Source organism: Neolamprologus brichardi, chromosome 8, assembly GCF_056152115.1.
Source record: "Neolamprologus brichardi isolate AB-2024 chromosome 8, ASM5615211v1, whole genome shotgun sequence".
NCBI classification, from domain to species: Eukaryota; Metazoa; Chordata; class Actinopteri; order Cichliformes; family Cichlidae; genus Neolamprologus; species Neolamprologus brichardi.
The window spans coordinates 10804453-10825807 of record NC_142111.1 but is presented as its reverse complement, the minus strand read 5'-3'; the positions used below and the strand labels follow the sequence as shown (position 1 = coordinate 10825807).

At 41.9% G+C, this 21355-nt stretch overlaps 1 protein-coding gene and 1 long non-coding RNA gene across 2 annotated transcripts; both read left to right on the top strand.

Moving 5' to 3' along the window:
* The first annotated feature begins 1124 nt into the window (after window positions 1-1124).
* Window positions 1125-21292, top strand: LOC102780244 (lysosomal dipeptide transporter MFSD1). Its single transcript, XM_087845413.1, has 13 exons — window positions 1125-1273; window positions 1735-1835; window positions 1945-2054; window positions 2138-2193; window positions 2296-2439; window positions 2537-2695; window positions 2777-2892; window positions 3029-3129; window positions 3315-3426; window positions 17070-17207; window positions 17344-17483; window positions 18318-18429; window positions 18526-21292. The coding sequence occupies exons 1-13, from the start codon at window positions 1252-1254 to the stop codon at window positions 18688-18690; spliced, it is 1476 nt and encodes a 491-aa protein (XP_087701539.1). The 5' UTR covers window positions 1125-1251; the 3' UTR covers window positions 18691-21292.
* Window positions 10549-11626, top strand: LOC148101743 (uncharacterized). The gene is made up of 2 exons (XR_015719421.1): window positions 10549-10997; window positions 11168-11626. It is a non-coding gene; the product is annotated as an uncharacterized LOC148101743 (long non-coding RNA).
* Window positions 21293-21355: the final 63 nt, after the last annotated feature.

Here is a 21355-nt window from a genome sequence, read left to right as displayed (position 1 = left end):
CAACTTTTAATAAATTCTCACTGCCTATGAAAGGTCTGTAACTTAGAAACATCTTGGGGCTTAATAGATATATATAACTGAATATTATCTGCATCCCAGTGATAGGAAATTTTCTTTGAAAGTGCAAAAAAAAGGTAAAAGCCCCCAAAATTCACACGACAGGTAAGAGAAGTGGACCTGAACTTCAAAGCAGCCACAAAAAAGGATCGCTCAGACACGTATGAAGAGAACTACTTTATAGCAACATACTTTAAATTTACAAACTTATTTGATACCAAGTAAATACAGGACCGATATGGATACTTTCTAGGTTTTTGTTTATTTATTTATTTTGAGACATGGAATCTAATTGTTCCCGTCTTTAAAGCACTTTGGGTCAATCTCTATTGTTTAAATGTACTTACAAACAATAGCCATGTAAGTCAACACAAAAGTGCATGTTTCATAGTGCATATTTGAGGTATTTTTTAATTTCTTTTCTTCTTTTCTTTTCAATACTATATAAAGCACCCTGAGTTGACTGTTGTTGTGATTTTGCACTATATAGATAAATTAAAATGATTATTATTTAATGATGAAATTATTTATTTAAAAAAAACTATTTATTGAACACTACATACTGAACTGGTATATATTCGCTACCAATACTAGCATTGGTATGGATACTACGGATATTTGCCGACCTCTCTTATTGAGCATAATGTGATGGTCAACAGTATCAAGAGAAGAGGTCAGGCCCAAGATCAGCAAAGCAGAACATTCTCCTGCATCACTCATCATCAAACTGTCATCAGTCCAATAAACAGCACAGAAACCTGATTGTAATTTATGAAGTGTTTGTCCAGGAGAGCTGTCACATAGCCACAATCTTGGCTAAAGTCTTTGCAACAAATGGTTAAAAATAGTGTTATTCCTTGAAAAAACAACAAACGAAATAGATTGAACAAAGTATTTTTTGTAATTATTATAGTAATTTTGCTGAAAATGTTCCACCTATTTTTGGATGTAAACGTTTACTTGTCAATAAAGCTTCCAAAAAGAAAAAAAAAGCGGGGTACTTCCGGTCTCCGCTGCTTCGTAAACGTGCCGTAAGTCATTACGTGTTCATATTTACGGCAGCAGCTCCATCCATGTGGTTTTAAGATCTGCGGTTTCTCGACGTCAGCTGCTGAAGAAGCGTGGCAGTCTCTACGTTCATGTAAACAACAGCGAAGGATATGGTTTTTGACGCTTTGTTTTACAGCTAACACGATGGCGCAGCCGGCGGAGGAAGGTACATGTCACTACCAATTTATTTATTAAAAACACAGCAAGTCAGCACAGATTACTGATACAAACCAGACCTCTGCTTGTAACCCTGAACACACTTCCATAAAAATGCCTCTTAGTGACCAACTCAGCATTTTATACTTCCAGTGTCACAAAAAGAGCTCGTGACTGTAGGAGAAGTTGGCTGAACACGAAACTCAGTTCGCTCTGTGCGTAATTAGCACACATAATTCTCCACTCTGTTTTTCGTAATTCATAAGCTTACCTGTACAGAACAAGGAGAATTACATATATTTTTTCCTCCTTTAAAAAAAAAAAAACAGTGCCAGGTCGCACAGTAGCACTTTGTTAAAAACCAAAAATATCCTCAGACATAATAAAGTATTTGTTATATTGATCTGAGGCTGCTGCATTTTTAAATCACCTGATGTTGCCCTTTCTTTATTGTGCGTCACTGTCTTGCAGCATACTATCGCTTTGTGGTGCTCTTCTTTAACTGTCTGCTGACCTTTGGGTCCTACTTTTGCTTCGACATTCCCAGTGTGTTACAGGATCAGTTCCAAGGGGTGAGCAAGAGGCAGCGCAGCTTACAGATCGCATCAATATTGCACGACTTGATTATCAGCAGGGAAAGACTGATGTTGTTTTTAATGTTTGACTGTTGTTTTTTGACAGAACCTGACGTGTCCCAATGCGACGGTGATCAACGGGACAGTGGACTGTGTGGAGGGACTGGGGATGACCCCTCAGCAGTACAATCTTCTCTATGCCATCTATGCTTGGACGTAAGCACGTTAATGCATTGATTTCACTGTGAAAATGCAGAAAAGTGGCTTATCAATGAGAAGCTTCTTTCTGTTATCAACAGGAATGCAATAGTGGTGATCCTGGCTGGATTCCTCATTGACAAATTAGGAAATCGCTGTAAGTTTTGTTTTATGTTTTCTCTCTGCATGGTCTGCAGTTATTTTTAATCTACTGACAGTAAAGTGATGGTACAACCATTTCTTTTGCTCCTCTTTGCAGTCGGTGTGTTTCTCTTCTCTTTTCTCTGTGTTTTGGGCTCATCGCTGTTTGCTCTCGGCTCCCACTTCAAGGGATCTCCCTACTTGCTGCCGCTAATGCTCACCGGCCGTCTGCTGTTTGGATCAGGCAATGGATCTCTGACTAGTAAGTTCTCCTCATGTATATGAACAAATATTCTCTGCAGCATCGCCTTTGAGGAGCATTTCTTAACCGCTCAGTTACCTTTCTCCTTCTTCATTAGTTGTTCAGAAACGCATCACAACCTTCTGGTTCAAAGGGAAGGAGTTGGCTTTGGCTTTCAGCCTGACCGTGGCCTTCTCGCGGCTGGGCTCGGTGTTGAACTTCTTCCTCACGCAGACGTTTGAAGAAAAATATGGCATGCAGTGGACACTCTGGGGTGGTAAGTGACAAGTGTGTAGAAATCTCAAGGATTATGGTGTGGTGCCATGTGACCTGGGTTTCTCATGTTATTGTTTCTTAGGCGCACTGTTGTGTGTGCTGGGCTTCGCTTCTTCTGTCATTGTCAGCACCTTGGACGAGATTGGAGTGAGACAGCTGGGTCTCGATGGAGCCATCCAAGAAGAGTCTTGCAAAGTGGTACAATCAATATCCTTTATTAAAAACAACATGCATACATAACACTGAAGATTAAAACCTTAATTTTTCAGTATTATGGACACACTAGTGATCTGTGTGGGGAGCATCATTTATTGTTGTGTGTTTTTATGTGTAGAGGATTCAGGATGTGAAGCTCCTGTCAGTAAGATACTGGCTGCTGGTTCTCACCATCATGTTCTTCTACAACGGCATCTTCCCCTTCATTGCTGATGCAAGGTAGAGTTCTCAACATAAAGTGTGAGCATACAGGCTTGTACATGCAGAACTGCTTTCAGAGTAATCCGTGAAACTTAAACCTGCATTCCTCTAAATAAAGCAGCACGTATTGCAAGTGCAAGTGATACTAGTGTCACAAACATTTACATCTGTCTTCTTTTTTCTTTTTTTCATATCCCAGCAAGTTCATCCAGGAGTAATAAGTACAGCTACTACAGCCAGAAGGAGGCAGCTTATATTGTGGGAGCAGTCTATGACAGCTTAGTGGTCCTCTCAGCCATCGTGGGCATTCTCATTGTATGTATTTTTCATTTCAACCCAAATCTTATTCCTGTCTTCAATTCAATTTTATTCATACTGCACCAGATCAAAACAACCGTCCCTGTAGGGTGCTTTACATGGTAAGCTACGACCCCCCATGAGCAAGGACTTTGTGACAGTGGAAAGATGTCAATAGAAAATTGTACTTTGTAGTCAGTATAATCTTTAATGATATAAGTTTGCATATGGTAGAATACTGCATGTAATCATTTGTGTTTAGAAGTGTATAGTTGGTGGCATATTGAAAGAATGTCTCATCCTAGGAGGTCTGTAACAACGTTGTGTACATTCTTGGGTGTTCTGGCATTCACCCCCACATGCTAGGAGCATGGGAAAGGTCGTACCTTGTCTTATTATTTTACGGTAGGATTAACATAGCTATGTCAGTTTTAGTCTAAGTGCCTTTTTTACATATAGATGAACTGTTGGATTTTCCAGACCAGCAGGTTAGGGGAAGTCGTTTATGGGGTCACACTCTGACACACACACACACACACACACACACACATACATATACACCTCCACATTCCAATGTAAGGAACAAATGCTCACTGAAGTATAAATAAAGACCAGGGCAGTCCTCAGTGCGACTCTTGGAGCCTCTCTCTTGTGTGTGAGGCTGCCCTTGCTAGCAAGTGTGTTTCTCCTCTCTGATTCTCTGCTGAAGAAGTGTTTTAGAATATATCTCTTAACATTATTTGGTCCTCCGAGCCGGAGAAGAAAACATCAGAACTGTTATCTGTGACTCTGTTCCAAGATCCAGCACTGATTCCTGACGCCGTGGGAAGCCAGCACCGAAGTCTGTCGACAGCCCTGTTAGACGAGGAGAGAGCCCCAGGACGTTAATTCGGGTCTGGGCCGGTAGCCTGGTCCACGGCGGTGGGATTCAGTCTGATGATCCGAACCACCAGTGAGACGTCCGAGGGTGAGAAAACACTATTTTGGTATATAAAACGGCCGCAAAGGTTTAAAGTAACACGATAAAATAGGTTGGGTTCGCCGAAAGGAACTGAATTAGACTTAGGTTTTAGAAGTAGCCGTAATTACTTCGTAACAAGAAAAAATAGGTTGGGTTCGCCGAAAGGAACTGAATTGGACTTGGGTTTTAGAAGTAGCTGCAATTACTTCGTAACAAATTAAAATAGGTTGGGTTCGCCGAAAGGAACTGAATTAGACTTAGTGTAACAGGTATTACAATTAAATAATATGAGATACGCATTAAATTATTGTCTCGACAATTTTGGACTAGTATCAGAAAGTTCTAGGTAAGACTATGGAGCCTTGAAAGGATCAGCAGAGAAGGAACCACACAATGATAGATAAGATGTGATTTGAATAGAAACTGTATTGAAAGTTGTAAAGTTTACAAACCCTGCCTGTCTAAAGCCGGCTTCCTACAGTGCACAAACGCAAATTAAAGGGCTCAAAAATAAAATCAAAACCAAACATCCTCTTTAAGGAAATTCTCCAAAGAGTTTCAATTAAAGAGCTTCCGTTCCTGTTGCTCAGTCCACTTCTCTTTGGGAAGAGAAATTAGAGTTCCTTGTGTGTGTGTGTGTGTGTGTTTCTGTCCACTGGTTCTAACACTACCCGGGTAGATTTTTAATGTGTTAGTCTTATCTGTGTCAATGAATGTAGTTATAGTCCTGAGGTTCGCTGAAGATGGATCCCACGGCTGGCCACACCGTACTCTGGTCTGTCTACAGTCACTCTCTTGGGATTGGCTCACCACTGAACCCACAGGGTTCAGATCTCAAATGATCCAGTCCTGGTCAAAAACCAATCTATGCACACAGTTCAGAGTGCATACATTACTATTTTATCTATGCTTTTTCCATCACTCATCTTTCAGTCAAGTATTGCTCAAGTATAACAAATTATTTTAGTTATACAATGTCTCAACCATCATGAAATAACTTGAGTTACATCACACAAGGTTTTAGCGCAACAGAAAATATACCTTATATTTACCCTTTTAAGAATAAATAAACTTGTAAGATTCACTCTCCCATATTTATCCTTTTAACAGCTTGCTTTTAACTGTTCTTCTTTTTAAGATATTTCAACATGAATTATTTCTCAGAAAAATATATCAACTTCTTAAAACATTAGTACTTCAACAGATTAAGGAGATCCCTCACATTTTATAATCACATTTTATGAACTTTTTGCATCTTTACCAAATTAATTAACCTCTAAGTCAACAAAACTGAAAGGGTGCATTTAAGCACTACATGACGATATTACTGCTTCTCCAACGTTTTGGAAAGCTAACAAACTCCGATGAATCACAGTAATGTTAGAATACACAGAAATACACAGAAATTGCTAAGCCGTAGCTTAATACTAGCGGTTAGCTGGGCACATTTTAATATATTCTTTAGCACTTAAAATTAAACATCTGCACATCAGTGATGTTACAGTACTTTAAACATAAATATCACAACTCCGACTGGTTTTGTTTTTTAAAGCAGAAAATATATATCTATGGTGCTAACATTCATGTAGCATCCCTTACCGGAGCTCGTGGTGAGATAGCTCGTCCGGCTGACGCAGCTCCCCACGGCCAAAATTTCACAGATTTCAGATCCTAATAAATAGCCATCTATTAACTACTAGTATGTGAAGATAAATTGTGAATTTAACTTTTATTTTAGCTTTTCTTACCGGGATCTTTCAGCTAATTTGGTGGCTTCCACAACAGGAAATGTTGACTGACAGAAAGTCATCTCAAGGCATACTCGCCTCCTAGTGGCAGGGAGAGAAAATTACACCTCCAACCTTATTCAGCAGCACAACCCACAAATCTGATGTGGGTTAAAAATGTGGTTTGATGATTGTTGACATGCTCTCCAAATAGAAGTTTTTCCTCCTAGCAAGGAAATACAGATGCAGCAGTCACAATATTGCTGAAAGGAATCTCATGAGAAATCTTCACAGGCCCAGTGAGAAGCAAGAACCATTCCAGGCATAGCTGACAGCCCAGGCAGTGGTTGAGGTCAAATGTCGAGCTGGTTGGGGCCCATTATGAGATCAGACTTTGGAGCCACAGCAAGGACCACGAAACTGCGCTGGAATGAGAGCTGTGCCAAGGGGGATTTCCAGAGGCCAACAGAGGAGATTGTGGACAACAGACGGGCACCTGAAGGATGAGGGGAGCGTGCCAAGCTCCATCGACAGCACAGAGGGAGTCCAAGGATGGCATCATGATTCTGTGAAAGGCACAGGAACCAGAAGCTATGGTGGTGATGACAGCAGTTTCCTATGAACATCACCTAATGCTGTGTCACTGTACTGTGCATACGATGACACTCTGAAGACTGCTGGGATCATAACAGCAGTAAGATAACTGGACCCAGCACCCTTTCCACAGAGGGGTTTTTCTGCAGAGGATGGACAGTAGAAGAGCCATAAGTATTCCCATCGCAGGACGAAGGCCTGAAGTGAGGTGATGGGGGTTGATAGAGGCCATTTCAAGTGCTTCTGACCACTCCAACTGCCTGCAAAATAGCAGAGAGACCCTCCTGGATACATCAGAGCCACTGCAAAAAGGTTGAGGTCCCAGAGAATTCCACTTCCTCCACAGAAATCAACTAGTAAGGGAAAGTTTCACCCTCACTTGGTTGCTTCAGTGGTGAGGGGGAAGTGCTGATTGGGCGCCCGTAGGGAATTGCTCGCACTTCAACCTCCAGCCATTGGCCAACTCTAGAGTAACCAAGTAGTAGGGTGTGACGGACCTGTACGTAGCCATGGGAAGGTGGACCCTCCTGGTTACCTTGACTACGACGCTCACCTTTACAGGACCCCAGCTGATGCCGAAAACCGTTGAACCACGAGGCAGACAGAAAAGATGGACACACGACAACTCTCACCTAAGAGACATGACACAAGACCACATCCATCCTCTTCAACAACACCTGCTGCACTTACATAGAGACGATGTACATTCATCAAACATGACTGACGCCCTGAATGCTTTGAGACAGATCCAGCAGGCCCAAAATCAGGATTATGTAAGTGATACAAGTGACTGGTTTTCTTGGCTTTACACTGGCTCCTGGTTACAGGTGCTAAAAGGACTACTCATCAGAATTGGGATATTTTTACTTTTATTTTGTGTTTTTGTAATATGTATACTGCCATGTCTAAAACTCATGATTAACCGCGTAATATTTTCCACTGTTGCTGCATACATAGCCGTGACAAATGATGATAATGACTCCGACCTGTTGGAACATGAAGACTTGGTGTGATTAATGACGATGTGACAGAAAATGTACAACAAGATGTTACATACTGATATCTTACTTAAAAGTTATACTGACAACAGGAGGGAATGTCAATAGAAAATTGTACTTAGTAGTCAGTATAATCTTTAATGATATAAGTTTGCATATGGTAGAATACTGCATGTAATCATTTGTGTTTAGAAGTATATAGTTGGTGGCATATTGAAAGAATGTCTCATCCTAGGAGGTCTGTAACAACGTTGTGTACATTCTTGGGTGTTCTGGCATTCACCCCCACATGCTAGGAGCATGGGAAAGGTCGTACCTTGTCTTATTATTTTACGGTAGGATTAACATAGCTATGTCAGTTTTAGTCTAAGTGCCTTTTTTACATATAGATGAACTGTTGGATTTTCCAGACCAGCAAGTTAGGGGAAGTCGTTTATGGGGTCACACTCTGACACACACACACACACACACACACACATATACACCTCCACATTCCAATGTAAGGAACAAACGCTCACTGAAGTATAAATAAAGACCAGGGCAGTCCTCAGTGCGAATCTTGGAGCCTCTCTCTTGTGTGAGTCACTTGGTGTTCGCTCACTCTGTGGTATAGTATCACTTCCTGTTCCTGCTCAAACACAGTGGTGTTCTGAGTAGCTTATTTGCTTAGCAGTTTAATTAACAACTTTTAAATACATTCTTTTTTCATAGTATAATCTTCACGTGCTTCATCCGAAGCACACTTTCTGTGTACTCACTACCTAATTTATAGCCAAAGTATTCACTCACTGTCTCTGTACTGTTTCGCTAGCTTAGCTCGTAGCCGACTCGTTAGCACCATGGCTACTTCACCTGTCCCTCCTGCACTTTCTTGCTCATTGTGTCAGATGTTTAGTTACTCCTCGGCCTCCTTTAGCAGTAATGATATCTGTAATAAATGTAGCATATTTGCAGCTCTGGAGGCCAGGATTACTGAACTGGAGACTCGGCTTCACACCTCACCCTTAGCTAGCCAGGCCCATGTAGCTGGTGCAGCCGACGATAGCGTAGGCCCTGCTAGCTGTTCCCCGGCAGATCCCAAGCAGCTGCGGAAAGAGGGCGGCTGGGTAACGGTGAGGAGGAAGCATAGTCCTAAACAGAAGCCCCAGGTACACCACCAACCCGTTCATTTGTCTAACCGTTTTTCCCCACTCGGTGACACACCCGCTGGGGGTCAAACTCTGGTAATTGGTGATTCTGTTCTCAGACATGTGAAGCTAGAGACACCGGCAACCATAGTCAATTGTCTTCCAGGGGCCAGAGCAGGCGACATTGAAGGAAATTTAAAACTGCTGGCTAAGGGTAAACGTAAATTTAGTAAAATCATAATTCACGTCGGCAGTAATGACACCCGGTTACGCCAATCGGAGGTCACTAAAATCAATATTGAATCGGTGTGCAACTTTGCCAAAACAATGTCGGACTCTGTAGTTTTCTCTGGTCCCCTCCCCAATCAGACCAGGAGTGACATGTTTAGCCGCATGTTCTCCTTAAATTGCTGGCTGTCTGAGTGGTGTCCCAGAAATGATGTGGGCTTCATAGATAATTGGCAAACCTTCTGGAGGAAACCTGGTCTTGTTAGGAGAGATGGCATCCATCCCACTTTGGATGGAGCAGCTCTCATTTCTAGAAATATGGACAAATTTATTAAACCCCTCAAAATATGACTATCCAGAGTTGGGACCAGGAAGCAGAGTTGCAGTCTTACGGTGTGTTCACACCGAACGCGATGGACGCGAATAGAGCGTCAGGTTTACATGTAAAGTCAATGGAAAAGCGCGATGACGCGCGATTGTGGGTCCCGCGAAAATTCGGAAGCAGATTTGCGTCGCGAAAACGCCAAAACGCGTGAAACGCGCGTCAGTGTAGCGCGTCTGGCGCGTTTGACTCGCGAATAAAACCACGCGCGTGAGTTTTTGTGTTGCATTTTGTGCATACGCGCGTTTCGCGTCTACCGCTCGAGTTGGAAAAATCTGAACTCCAGCGTCAAATCGCGCCGCGACAACCAATCAGGAGCCTGGTGACGTGGCTCTGACCTAGGTCTAAGGGGCAGATCCAGCCAAAGCCCTTCATTCTTCATTCAGTATGGAGGAAAAGCTTATCAGTGCCGTGGCTAATCACCCGGAGCTATACGATGCTAGCTACTACTTTTACCGAGACAGGAATAAAAAGGACCTAGCTTGGAGACACATAAGTGAGGAGATCGGGCAACCTGGTAAGTTCATTCCTTCTTTTTAATTTTCAGACTGACCCGATGAACCCGCGCAAAAGCTAGCAAGCCCGCCTACTGTCCCGCTATTTTCCCACTGATGTACAAATACCTTTCCGCTAACAAGATAATGCGTTTATTCAGAGGACATCTGCAGGAGAAAGTGGAAGAGCCTCAGGGACACTTACAATAAGGAGAAGAAGGCAGAGAAGGAGAAGAGGAGTGGGTCTGCAGCAGGATCGGGGAGAAAATGGAAGTTCTTCGCGGTCATGGGGTTTCTGGACCCCTTCCTCACCCCGCGGGAGACAAGCGGTAATATGGTGCGGACCGTGGAGGACTTCTCCCCCGACGACCAGGGACAGCCCGGAGAGGCAGCAGGGGAGTGTCAGTCAGAAGGTATGTTTACATTGAGTTAATGTAGGCAGTTAATTTATGCGTGTTGTCATACAGGAACATATTTTGTTTATTAATAAACAGTATACAGTAGTCCCGCTGTTCATCCGTCACTGCCTCGCCTTTTCGTTGATTATTTTTATTGCACCGTACAGCTTTCAACAATGCGCATTGCATTCTGCAGCCCAAATGACAAATCTCCTCCGTGTCTGTCTCCTGCGCTTGCCAAACTTATCATGTTTGGTTTTGATAACCATCACGTCCAATAGAAAAAAACAGCACAAAAACACTCATAACTATGACCCTCATTCGGAAATACACACCTGCACCGGGAGCAAAAAAGGCGCACAAAAGTGGCGCCGCAGACGGAGAAAAAGCGCGGCATAATACTTTTACGTTTTAAAATCGACAAAGGTTTTCACTTTGAGAATCAACTTGTGAGAACTGTGACTACTGTTCATGTGCTGCAATAAATGAGAGACCACTGTATATAATAATAAGTATATAAGTATATAATAATATAATATTCTCTATGACTATTGTCTTCAACCTGTTAACATTTAATATTGTCTTGATAGAGTCAAGTAATCATGCAGCAGAGTCCTCCCCTGTCTCTTCTCCTGGCTCTCCAGTCCCTGGTCCCTCAGCTCCTGCTGCTGCACCCACAGGTATGAACATCAAGCACTGACAGCTTTTTACTTGCTTGAATTCCCTTGTGATCACCTTTACTAAATATCTACAACCAATCTGTTTATATCCTGGTTTTTTCAATTTTGAAAATGAAAATCTAGTAGCAGCCTTCTCATTACTTTGTGTTGTTTTGTGCTGTGTTTTACAGGCCCACAGAGGAGGACAGCTCGAAGGCGGGCGAGGGACGGGTCCCAGGACGGTCCATCGGCGGTGGAGCTGGCCATCCTGGAGTCCCTAAAGAGGCCACGCCCGTCTCCAACTGAACATTTCCTCCTCGGCCTTGTTCCTGCTCTGGAGAGCATGCCGCCTCAGACACGAGAATTCGTGAAATTTCAAATTTATAAATTAGTTTTTGAAAACAGCACAGCTGTGTTAAATTTGGAAACATTGGACCCTAATGATCAGTAGTTTTCTGATGAGGCAGCAGGCTCTCCAGGGCAGAAACAATGTTCTTATTTTTCTCCTCCTTCTCCCTGAGGCTCTTCCACTCCAAGCTGGGTCCTTTTTATTCCTGTCTCTCTGTAAATAGTTAAATTTCATATATTTATGATAAATGTTTTTGTTAATGAATTTATATTTTTTCAAATAAACATTTATAATGACAAAATGTCTCTGTTCTACTACACAGCAAATATTGGCACCCGACTTGACACAAGTAGAATTTATTTCATATTATACTAATGACAAAACATAATAATACAGTGGGATGCAAAAGTTTGGGCAACATTGTGAAAAGTAATTATTTTCTTGTACAAATCACTGGTTGTCACAATAAAAATAGTCAGTTAAATATATCATATAGGAGACACAGTGATATTTGAGAAGTGAAATGCAGTTTACAGAAAGTGTGCAATAAGTGTTTAAATCAAGCAGGTGCATAAATTGGCGACACAAAAAAAGAGAAATGAAATAAATATTCAGTGTATATCAATGTGTGTGTCTCCTATATGATATATGTAAGTGACATTTTTCATTGTAACAGCGATTCATACAGGAAAATAATGACTATTAATAAGGTTGCCCAAACTTTTGCACCACACTGTATATAGGAACATAGTGAAGACAAGTTACTTAAGAGAGTAAAAAGAGGTTAGTTTATTTTGGAGTAGAGCTCCATTTATTAAGAAAAATTTAAAAAGACAGGAACACTCTTTAGAGGTTTGTGGGTGGCTCTTAAAAGAGCCGTTGTGGGGAAGTCACTCGGACTTCAAACAGGCTACTCCTTTGGTTGCCAAGACACAGCTCCCTCCGCCGAGAAGTGAGCCATGAATTTCTCCCTCACCAGGACAGCCTCTCTGGAGGAGTTGTTTGCTGGCAAGGAACCTGGACAAAATTGTTTAAAATGAGTATTATGTGTACTGCAGTTACAAAATACATTATTGAAATTACAAAATTACAAATTGCAAAACATAAATCTTACATAAAACATTTTGTAATTATAAGGATAATTACATGATATATATTAGATATAATCTAAAACAGTCTGCGGGGATTATATACAAATATTCAACTATCCCAGAATTAAACCAGGTCTAAATAAAAAGGAGTGAGTATCACTACAAAGGTTAACTCAGTGGTCCTAATGCTACAGTTTGATATCAGCAAACACCGAGCACATACATTGATATGACACCACAGCCATGCTATCATTCAAACACTGATAACAGCATAAATCGAATTAAATCGGGACTTGATGAGACCTTCTGAGTATCACTAGAAATATTATAAACAGTCGTCTCCGTACCACAGTTTGCTATCAGTAAACACCGAGCATTCACTGTTAGCATAGCATATCCATGTTAGCAGTGTATAAATGGATGGTTTAGCATGTATTAGCACAGGTATCAATAAAGGACTACCGTATTAAATACTTTTACTAACCTCAGGCAGATGGACAGGCGCTCTGCAGGTGGGATTGAGCGCCTGTAATTGGTGTCTAGGCGGGCGATTCTGGGACCGACCCGGGGAAGCAGGTCCTCAAACTGGCCGAGTGAAAGACAGTGATGTCGCTGGAATCGGCCGTCATCCAGGCGCAGCTCCTGGAGCAAATGGTGAAACTCACCAAACTGCTCATGCCTCTGGAGGACCTGATGGACCCAGGTACGGCGAGGGCGTCTTTTACGCCGCTGCTCTGCTCTCCACAGTACATAGAGAAGGGAGACTCTCTCTTCAAGCGCTAACTCGACAGCTGCCATCTTGCAAAGATACCGGTCTGGCACAACTTCCTCCCACATCCCTCCCACATTTCCGGTTCACGCGCGTCAAAATATGATATTTTGACGCGCGATGGATTTTTCTTGGACACGCGTTGAGGCGCGAATGTGCACGCGTCAAATTAGGGGCGTTTGGGGCGTTTTTGTTCGCGTCCATCGCGTTCGGTGTGAACACACCGTTACACGCCTCTCTGCAGCTTCTCTCCTCCTGCTACCCCCCCCAAAAACCCATCTCCATAGAGACTGTGTCAGCTTCCAAAAAGACAAAAAACAAACTAAAAACCAGCAACAAACAACTTAAACATTTACAAAGAAAGAACAATACAGTATCCACATCTGAACCAAAGAGTAAAATAGTGAAATGTGGATTATTAAATATTAGGTCTCTCTCCTCCAAGTCTCTGTTAGTACATGACTTAATAATTGATCAACAAATTGATTTACTCTGCCTTACAGAAACCTGGTTGCAGCAGGATGATTATGTTAGTTTAAATGAATCAACACCCCCGAGTCATTCTAACTACCAGAAATCTCGAAGCACAGGTCGAGGGGGCGGTGTGGCAGCAATTTTTCACACCAGTCTATTAATTAATGAAAGACCAAGACAGACTTTTAATTCATTTGAAAGCCTGATGCTTAACATTGTCCACCCCAGCTGTGAAACTCAGAAACCAGTCTTACTTGTTATCATCTATCGTCCACCTGGGCCTTACACAGAGTTTCTGTCTGATTTCTCAGACTTTATATCTAATTTAGTTCTGAGCTCAGATAAAATAATTATTGTGGGTGATTTTAACATCCATGTTGATGCTAAAAATGACAGCCTCAACATGGCATTTAATCTGTTGTTAGACTCAATTGGTTTCTCTCAAAATGTAAAAGAACCCACCCACCACTTTAATCACACTCTAGATCTTGTTTTAACATATGGCATAGAAACTGAACGTTTAACAGTGTTTCCTGAAAACCCTCTCCTGTCTGATCATTTCTTGATAACATTTACATTTACAATAATTGATTACGCAGCAGTGGAGAGTGGACTTTATCAAAGTAGATGTCTTTCTGAAAGCACTGTAACTAAGTTTAAGAATATAATCCAGCCACTGTTATCATCGTCAATGCCCTGTACCAACACAGAGCAGAGCAGCTATCTGAACGCTACCCCAACAGAGGTCGATTATCTTGTTAATAATTTCACCTCCTCACTACGTACGACTCTGGATACTGTAGCTCCAGTGAAAACTAAGGTCTCTAATCAGAAGTACCTGACCCCGTGGTATAATTCTCAAACACGTACCCTAAAGCAGATGACTCGTAATCTGGAGAGGAAATGGCGTGTCACAAATTTAGAGGATCATCATTTAGCCTGGAGAAATAGTTTGTTGCTTTATAAGAAAGCCCTCCGCAAAGCCAGAACAGCTTACTACTCATCACTGATTGAAGAAAATAAGAACAACCCCAGGTTTCTCTTCAGCACTGTAGCCAGGCTGACAAAAAGTCAGAGCTCTTTTGAGCCAAACATCCCTTTAACGTTAACTAGTGATGACTTCATGAACTTCTTCACAAATAAAATTTTTATCATTAGAGAAAAAATTACCAATAATCATCCCACAGATGTAATATTATCTACAGCTACTCTTAGTACCATTGATGTTAAGTTAGACTCTTTTTCTCCAATCGATCTTTCTGAGTTAACTTCAATAATTACTTCCTCCAAACCATCAACGTGTCTTTTAGACCCCATTCCTACAAAACTGCTCAAAGAAGTCCTGCCATTGATTAATTCTTCGATCTTATATATGATCAACCTATCTCTAATAATCGGCTATGTACCACAGGCCTTCAAGGTGGCTGCAGTTAAACCTTTACTCAAAAAGCCATCTCTAGACCCAGCAGTCTTAGCTAATTATAGGCCAATCTCCAACCTTCCTTTCATATCAAAAATCCTTGAAAGAGTAGTTGTCAAACAGCTAACAGATCATCTGCAGAGGAATGGTTTATTTGAAGAGTTTCAGTCAGGTTTCAGAGTTCATCACAGCACAGAAACTGCTTTAGTGAAGGTTACAAATGATCTTCTTATGGCCTCTGACAGTGGTCTCATCTCTGTGCTTGTCCTTCTTGACCTTAGTGCAGCATTCGATACTGTTGACCATAATATCCTATTAGAGCGATTAGAACATGCTGTAGGTATTACAGGTATTGCACTGCAGTGGTTTGTATCATATCTATCTAATAGACTCCAATTTGTGCATGTAAATGGAGAGTCCTCTTCACACACTGAGGTTAATTATGGAGTTCCACAGGGTTCAGTGCTAGGACCAATCCTGTTTACATTATACATGCTTCCCTTAGGCAGCATCATTAGAAGACATAGCATACATTTTCACTGCTATGCAGATGACACCCAGCTCTATCTGTCCATGAAGCCAGATAACACACACCAATTAGTTAAACTGCAGGAATGTCTTAAAGACATAAAGACTTGGATGGCCACTAACTTTCTGCTTCTTAACTCAGATAAAACTGAGGTCATTGTACTTGGCGCTGAAAAGCTTAGAAATATGGTATCTAACCAGATTCTTACTCTGGATGGCATTACCTTGGCCTCCAGTAACACTGTGAGGAACCTTGGAGTCATTTTTGACCAGGATATGTCCTTCAACGCACATATTAAACAAATATGTAAGACTGCGTTCTTCCATCTGCGCAACATCTCTAAAATTAGAAATATCCTGTCTCAGAGTGACGCTGAAAAACTAGTTCATGCATTTATTACTTCCAGGCTGGACTACTGCAATTCATTATTATCAGGATGTCCAAAAAACTCACTGAAAAGCCTTCAGCTAATCCAAAATGCTGCAGCAAGAGTACTGACAGGGACTAGAAAGAGAGAGCATATTTCTCCTATTTTGGCTTCCCTTCATTGGCTTCCTGTTAAATCCAGAATTGAATTCAAAATCCTGCTCCTCACATACAAGGTCGTAAATAATCAGGCCCCATCTTATCTTAATGACCTTGTAGTACCATATCACCCTATTAGAGCACTTCGCTCTCGCTCTGCAGGCCTACTTGTTGTTCCTAGAGTATCTAAAAGTAGAATGGGAGGGAGAGCCTTCAGTTTTCAGGCCCCTCTTCTGTGGAACCAGCTTCCAGTTTGGATTCGGGAGACAGACACTATCTCTACTTGTAAGATTAGGCTTAAAACTTTCCTTTTTGCTAAAGCATATAGTTAGGGCTGGACCAGGTGACCCTGAATCCTCCCTTAGTTATGCTGCAATAGATGTAGGCTGCCGGGGGATTCCCATGATGCATTGAGTTTTTCCTTTCCAGTCACCTTTCTCGCTCACTATGTATTAACAGACCTCTCTGTATTGAATCATATCTGTTATTAACCTCTGTCTCTCTTCCACAGCATGTCTTTTATCCTGTCTTCCTTCTCTCTCCCCAACCGGTCGCAGCAGATGGCCGCCCCTCCCTGAGCCTGGTTCTGCCGGAGGTTTCTTCCTGTTAAAAGGGAGTTTTTCCTTCCCACTGTCGCCAAAGTGCTTGCTCATAGGGGGTCATATGATTGTTGGGTTTTTCTCTGTATCTATGAAGCACCTTGAGGCGACTTTTGTTGTGATTTGGCGCTATATAAATAAAATTGAATTGAATTGAATTGAATTGGAGGCTGCCCTTGCTAGCAAGAAAATCTGTGTGTTTCTCCTCTCTGATTCTCTGCTGAAGAAGTGTTTTAGAATATATCTCTTAACAGAAGAAAAACTCCCTTTTAATAGGAATAAACCTTCATCAGGTCCAGGAGGAATCTTAAAATACTCTCGCTGCCATGTCTTTCAGGATTATGTGGGTCTGCGGGGAGTTTTTGCATTGGCGAGCGCCGTCTTCACGCTGCCCGTGTTTGGACTCCTGGCTTTCACTTTTGTCCCTCCTCTGGTTTCAACCATATGGCTGGGAGTCACCTACTCCTTTGCTGCTGTGAGTGCGGAATTTTTTTTTAATACATTTTTGATAAATAAAATCTTAGACGTCCGAGTTAAAATGGTAAATTATTACTATGAGTTAATGTATTTCCTAGTATGTTAAACTTATTGCTGCCTGTGTGGCATTCCAGGCCAGCATGTGGCCGTCTATTCCCCTTGTCGTACCTCAGGCGACTCTGGGAACTGCCACCGGCCTGGCCACCTCCGTACAGATGTTTGGGGTCGGGATCTCCAATTTCATTGTTGGACAGATACTAGGCACCAAGTCCAGGTGGGGAGAACCTGACATTAGAATCTCATTGCAGTGCACTTGTTTAGAAGGTTCCATGAAAGCTGAGCTGGCAGCAATCGCTTCAGAGTGTCGGGTCAGAACATTTGTTAATGTTCACATGAGTGTGGAACAAAACAGGCAGAGTCCAAGTTGTCGTTCTTCATATTTAAAATTGAGTTGTGTGTGTGTGTGTGTGTGTGTGTGTGTGTGTGTGTGTGTGTGTGTGTGTGTGTGTGTGTGTGTGTGGACAAAGCATAATAATGCAAACCAGTTACACTTCAAATTACATCATACACATAAAGATACAGCTGAGCTGTATTCAAATACAGTATATAAAAAAATAAGCTGGCATATTACTTCAGACTGTTTCTGTAAACCTAAAGTCAGATAATATGAATTAACTCACCGCATACAGCTATGCAATGAAAGCAACTTCACACTATTTAACATCCAGTACACAGAGCACAGAAACAACAAATCTCTCTGCTAGAAGCTAGTCAGTAATAAAATCTGTTATGTTAGCGAACTGCCACTTATGCATAACCTCATTTAAACAGAAGCACAAAGAACTGCTCATATGTCATCAAACATGCTAAACATGGCTAAACAAAAACATGACTAAGTGAAGTACATCTTTAAACATACGGTCTCATGAGCACACGCACTGTCAGTTGTTTAGCTGCTGTTTGTCTCTGAGATGAAGCTGCACACATGCACACCTATGGTGCATTCAAGGGTGCATGGGAAATCCCACACACAACTCTACCTTTTTGTAAAGCACTAATTGTCCTTCCAGTCTTGTTTAGCTCTGCAGTTTCTCCATTTGTGTTGTAGTGAAACTAAGATCCCGCTGTGGCGTTGGCAGAGGATGATGATCTTCATGTTGGCCAACACCATCAGCTGCATTGTGACCTCAGTGCTGCTTAACGTTGTTGATCACAGGCAGGTCAGACATCTGAAGTTACCTCATTAGGTTACCTCATGACTTTATTTTCTCGAAACACTATCAGCAGAACGTTAATGATGCCCCCCACCCTTACAGGACGGGATCCTGAACAAGACAACCAAGAAGTCAGGGCAGGCACAAGAAGGCTCCAAGAACTCAGACGCAGAGAAACTTGAACTGAAAGCCACTCACCCAGGCAGAGGAGAGGAAGAGTCAAATGAACAGACAAGGAAAAAGTGCACACTTTCTTTATTAAAGTAGAAGTACAGATACCTGGGTTAAAACAAAATACTCAATTAAAAGTTGAACTACTGAAGCAAATTTTTAACCTAAGCAAAAGTGAAAAAGTACAGGCTCTGAAATGTACTCAAAGTAGGCAAGTAGAAGAAGAAGTTCTTCAAGAACTGTTAAAATGACAATCAATATAATTGAAACAGCTGCATGTTATGGATGTGACCTCAAGGATTTGTAGTTTAGATTTAAAAGCACTTAATGAAATGAACCGTTTCCATTCGTTCTGCAGTTTGTTCCAAGCCAAGGGTGCTAAATGAACAAAAGCTCTCTTACCAAATTCAGTTCGGGCAAATATACCATTTATACTGTCTTTACACTAGACAGTATAATGTTGGAATTCAGTGAATGAATCTAAGCATCACTACTATAAAGGGACTGAGTAAGGTGCTGCTGAAATGGTCATCAGCAGTATTTCTCATGTCAGAGATAACAGAACTACCATTAAAGTCAACGTCAGGTTCTTGGTCGCCTCCCTGACTGAGATACTTCTTGCAAGAAAAGCATGTGAAGAGTCCTGCCAAATCAAAAGGTCTTCTACTTCAATGTTCTTTAAGTCAAAGTGTTCCTGAATGCTTCTGAAGTCAATTTGTAAGCGTGGATTTTCTTCGATGTCATGTTTTTTGTCTTCACATGTAGTGAATGAGTAACTACCATCTACTTAGGTATGTGTCTGCTTGTTTGTTTGTTTTTAAGCAATATTTAACTCATTCAGTGGGCCACAGGTTAAATTCACTCAGGTTATTAAATGACAGATTTTCATTTATTTGACTTTATCTACAGGACATAAGTAGATAATTCAATTTTAAAAGACATTTTATCTCTGCTGAAATAGCTATAATGACTACTGCCATGAATAACTGTGTGGACATTACTGCTGTTACTAAATCATGTTATATATATTATACTGTTGCGTAAACGTGACTATCCAGAGTTGGGACTAGGAATAAGTGTTGCAGACTGTATTTAGTATTTAGAAATACAGAAATTACTCTTTAAGAGCCAGGGATGGGATCGGCACACTAAACATACATGGCACAAATACAGTCAACAGAAAAGAGATCATACCCATGTCATTTTACATCTGCACATATTTTAGGGTGACCATATTTTGATTTCCAAAAAAGAGGACACTTGGCCCAGTCATGAAGAATTTTAATAATACTGTTTTCTTAAAGAAAATTTTTATTTAAATAATGCCTTCTCTGTCAACAAGTCAACAAGTGAAAAAAAATAATTTAAACACCTCTAGAATTAAATAATGTTACAGAAATATTGCCTCATTTGTATAAGAAAAATGACCAGTGAGGTACCAGTGAGGCATTGTGCAATGGTTTCTGCTGTCTCATTTCTAACCTCAATTAATTTGTTTTGCACGCCACCATTCTTCAAGTCAAAGTATGTTTGGGAATATATTCTCTGTTCCATGGTTACTTAAGTCTGAGAAATGCCACAGTACTGGATTTTATTAAGAGCTCAAAGACTGACTTTGTCAGGAAGTGATCAGCTGATCACGGGGTCGGGTTTAAAAGAGAGACACCACCCACTTGTTCGCCACTCAGACATCGTTCTCTTCATGTCAGGAGCTCCGAATCCTTGCTGACGTCAGTCTCCGCCTGCTTCAGCCACTGTGTTTTCCCTCTTGACTCTTTTTCTCATCCCGGCTCCGCTCGCTCTCCGTCTGTAACGTCAGTTCTGAAGCTGCACTTCGTGCACTGATCGTTACTAGAGTAACTGCGTGCCTGTTCCAACCCATCGCTAGCCTTCGTCGTGTTTGGGTCTAGCCAGCACGGCACACGGGCACGCCGAATTACTGCGTTTAATTTGCGCGTTTCCCCCGATCGTGACAGGATGTCTGAGCCCGTCATAGACCCAGCGGAATTCGAATGGCTGAAAGCCGAAGTAATATATCTTCGCGGTGTGGTAGATCGGATGAGCACAAAAATGGAATCTCTCACTGAAACTGTCCTCCAACTTTCCACTTCCGTCACCTCGTTGCAATGTCAGCCAACGCCAGTGAGCGCAGAACCCTGGATTGGACTACCAGATAAGTGGAATGGAGTCGATGGCCGGCCTGATGGTTTGCTCGCCACTTTAGACATGCTGTTTGAATGTCAGCCCACTAAATACGCCACCGCCCGTGCAAAAGTTGCAATGTTAACCTCTCTCTTGTCTGGCCAGGCCCAGGAATGGGCCGTGGCTCTCTACAACAATAAATCCGCAGCTTGCAATGACTATGCCCTGTTTGTAGAAGAATTAAAAAAGAAGTTTGTTCCCCTGAGCAGTGAAGTGGAAGTGGAGTCACAGCTGCTCCATTTACGCCAGGGCAATCGACCCGTCTGTCACTTTGCTTCACAATTCCGTACCCTGGCCACTAAGCTAAAGTGAGGAGATGCTTCTCTACGCTCCATTTTTTGGAGGGACTGGCTGATTACATCCGAGATGAGATGACTGGTCGTGAGGCCCCCAAAACTCTGGATGAGGCCGTGGACCTCGCCCTGAAGATCTACTAACGAGTGATGTCGCGGCCTCGCCACACCCCTCGGGCTTTCAAACCCTTCCAGCCTCAGAGGGCCACGTCTTCGCAGTCTCCTCCCCCTCAGAAGGAGCAGCTGCTAGCCCAAGCAGTATGTCC